This window comes from Physeter macrocephalus, chromosome 18 (genome assembly GCF_002837175.3).
Source record: "Physeter macrocephalus isolate SW-GA chromosome 18, ASM283717v5, whole genome shotgun sequence".
Classification (NCBI taxonomy): Eukaryota; Metazoa; Chordata; class Mammalia; order Artiodactyla; family Physeteridae; genus Physeter; species Physeter macrocephalus.
Window position 1 is genome coordinate 68925601 of NC_041231.1, and position 2958 is coordinate 68928558.

General features: G+C 54.2%; 1 protein-coding gene across 1 annotated transcript in view; it reads right to left on the reverse strand.

Annotated features, from left to right (window-relative positions):
• The window catches only part of MLN (motilin), a 7245-nt gene extending 4625 nt beyond the window's left edge, over positions 1–2620 (reverse strand). Inside the window, 2 exon segments of the mRNA XM_055080013.1 lie at positions 410–526; positions 2504–2620. Coding sequence (XP_054935988.1) covers positions 410–526; positions 2504–2620 — 234 coding nt within the window.
• Between the last annotated feature and the right edge of the window lie 338 nt (positions 2621–2958).

Genomic DNA, 2958 nt, shown 5'->3' on the forward strand with positions numbered 1-2958 from the left:
CGTGGCATGTGGGATCCTCCCGGACGGGGGCACGAACCAGTGTCCCCTGCATCGGCAGGCGGACTCTCAACCACTGCGCCACCAGGGAAGCCCTTTCTGGGATGTTCTTGCTCTAGCTCTTTGCATGAGTGGCTCCTCCTGATCCTTCAGGTTTCAAATCAAATGTCACCTCCTCTGAGAGGCCTTTCCTCCGCTCCCCTAGCCAAAGCAGTGCCCTCAGCCCCACTGTCACTCTCTATTCTACCTCCTTATTTGGTGCCTAAAATGGTTTATTGTGTCATCTTTGGTATCTGTTTCTCCCTCCTAGGATGGAGCTTGTTGCCTCAGTGTCTGGTTCACAGAACATTCTGTGGTGGCCGGGGACCATCCCCCTACTGGGTTTCTCTGCATTGCCCCCCTGTCTACTCGCCTTGATAACTTCCTTTGCTTCTTCCTCCGAGGGCTCTGCGGGGTCCAGAGGGCCCACCTCCTCGGACCTCTGCTGTACACTCAGGGATTTCTTTTGCCCTTCGTACCTCTCCTTTTCCTAGGGGTCGAGCACAAAACTGTACAAAACTTACCCTCCCTCAACCACCCATATGGCCCCTTGGAGTCTCTACCCAGAGTGCTAAGTGGCCTGAGCTCCCGCTCAGGCCGAAAGAACCCCTTTTCCCAGGCACCTCTCACAGGGTGTCTCAGACACCCAGCGGCTTGACAACGGCCCTCGATTTGCCCAGCAACAAGTCAACTCGGAGAGGAATCCGTTCCTTTGTAATTCAAACATTACACCCAGGTTGATACTGTTAATTAAGTTAAAATGCTGAAAATAATGGCTGCCCTTCCTGCGTATTCAGTGTGAAAATGTGTTTTTCTTAGCAAAGAGCCTATAAAAAAAGATGGTGAGGGCGCCGTGGGGTGGCCCCGAAACTGGAGTCCCTGGGAGGTGATTTATGAGGCAAGACAGGGAGATGAATTATGGAGGAAGGAGTTTGCAGCTTCTTCATAAAAATGCCGGTGCCTGGCAATTATGAGGAGGAAAACCACAGAGCAGATTAATGCCAAGTGTCCTTTGGTTGCCATTTTGCCAGTTCGTATAATACTGAGTTTGACTCTTTCTGTCCAGCCCCACATCTTGCCGCGCATCCTGCTTGCTAGGTCCCTGAGCACTGAGATCAGATACACTCCCATTCTTTTGGTTTCTCTGAGGACACTCTGGGGTTTCAGCTCTGAGCCTGTCCTGGGACATGGTGATTCTGGAACAGTTGGTCATCTCTCCTGCAGAGGGAGACGAGTGGTGGACGAAGGTAGGTTTAGGGGATCCGCTGTATCTCCTCCATCACTTTGCATGTCCACCCCTAAAGAAGCGGAGCTGGGTCCAGCCTGGCCTCTGTAAAGGATGCTGTTCACTGGGCGCGTGGAAACCTACCCCGGGACAGAGCGCGTTGCTACAGAGGCTGCGCCTTGGGGCCACGTGACCTCCCGGAGAACTGACTCACTCATGGATCCCTATTGGAGCCTTGGTCTCAGACACGTGGGACATGAATGTCCATTACTTCATCCCATTTAAAGAGAAACAGGGAATTCCCTGGTGGTCCAGTGGTTAGGACTCTGCGCTCTCACTGCCGAGGGCCCGGGTTCAATCCCTGTTTGGGGACCTAAAATCCCACAAGCCGTGTGTTGCGGCCAAAAAAAAAAAAAAGCGAGAAACAAAGGTGGCGAGACACTCAGAACCCCTTGATGTCTAAAGTAAAAGGCCCAGGGAGGCAGGTCCAGCAGCCCAGCTTTCCTTAGGCTCCGCTGCCTGAGTTCCATTAGGCCTGCCCTGTTTTCTTCTGGGCTCTAAAGAGAAGGAGGCTTTGGCCTCCACTCCCTGGAAAGGCACCTTCTTTCCCTCTCGGACATTTGCACCCACCTGTTCCCCATCCTTCTCTCTCGAGGCCCTCAGCTCAGGTTCTCCTCTTCCGCACCAGCCCACCATGTTTTCTCCTGCCCTGAACTCAGCGCATACCAGCAGCATTACTTACTGGACAATTAATCACGTCCTGCCTTGTGACATCTCCCTTTTGTTTTCTGTTATTAGTGAATCTTTCACATGTTTGTGTCTTGGCTCCCGAGCCAGCTCCCTGAAGACGGGAGGTTCTGAGATTTCCTTGCGTGTCTGGCCTCTCAACTGGGGTGGCCCTTTGTGCTGCAGAGATGCTCCACAAATATTTATTGGCTTGTTAATTGAAAACTTCCCCTGAAAGATGGGCAGGGGTGGGAAAAGATGTCGCCCGTGGGAGCCTCTGATACCTTTGTGGCGCTAGTGCAAGAGTGGAGGTGCCCGGGGGGACAGCTGGGGTCTGGGGTTATCTGGGGTCCTGGTTCCGCATATTCGCCTCAGTGTCCCTGGCATAGCTGATTAAACGTCGGTTTACTGAAGGGACACTTATGCCTCGGAGAAACTAACGTGACTTCAGTGCTGAGCAGGGCGGTGGGTCAACTCGGCCACACTGGGGAGGTGGGCAGCCTGGGAATATCTTACCTGCATCCTCTGGACTTCGCCGTAGGTGAAGATGGGAATGTAGGCTTCCGTCTGGGAAGCCAGCATGGTGGCTGCATGCACCACCAGCAGAAAGGCCACGGCCTTGAGGGACAGCATCCTGGAGCTGGACGAAAACAGGGAGCTCCTGTCACCAATGTAGGGTACAGGGACAGGCTGCTGCGTTGGAGGCAGGAGCCCTCAGCTCTGGTCCATGGCCCACCTGGAACTGTGTGATCTTGAGCAAGCCACTTACCCTGTCTGGACTTGGGTCTGGTGTGGGGCTGTACCAGAGGAACTCAGAGCCCCCCTCTCTGCCCTAAGCACCCGGGAGAGGCTGCCCTGCCCCCTGCACACACCGGGGAAGAATCATTCCACTTGGCCCTTCCCTTTGTTACTGACGAGGTCTCCTGGGGTCAGCTGGGCTAATGAAGCAGGAGGGACCCCATGTTGCAGAT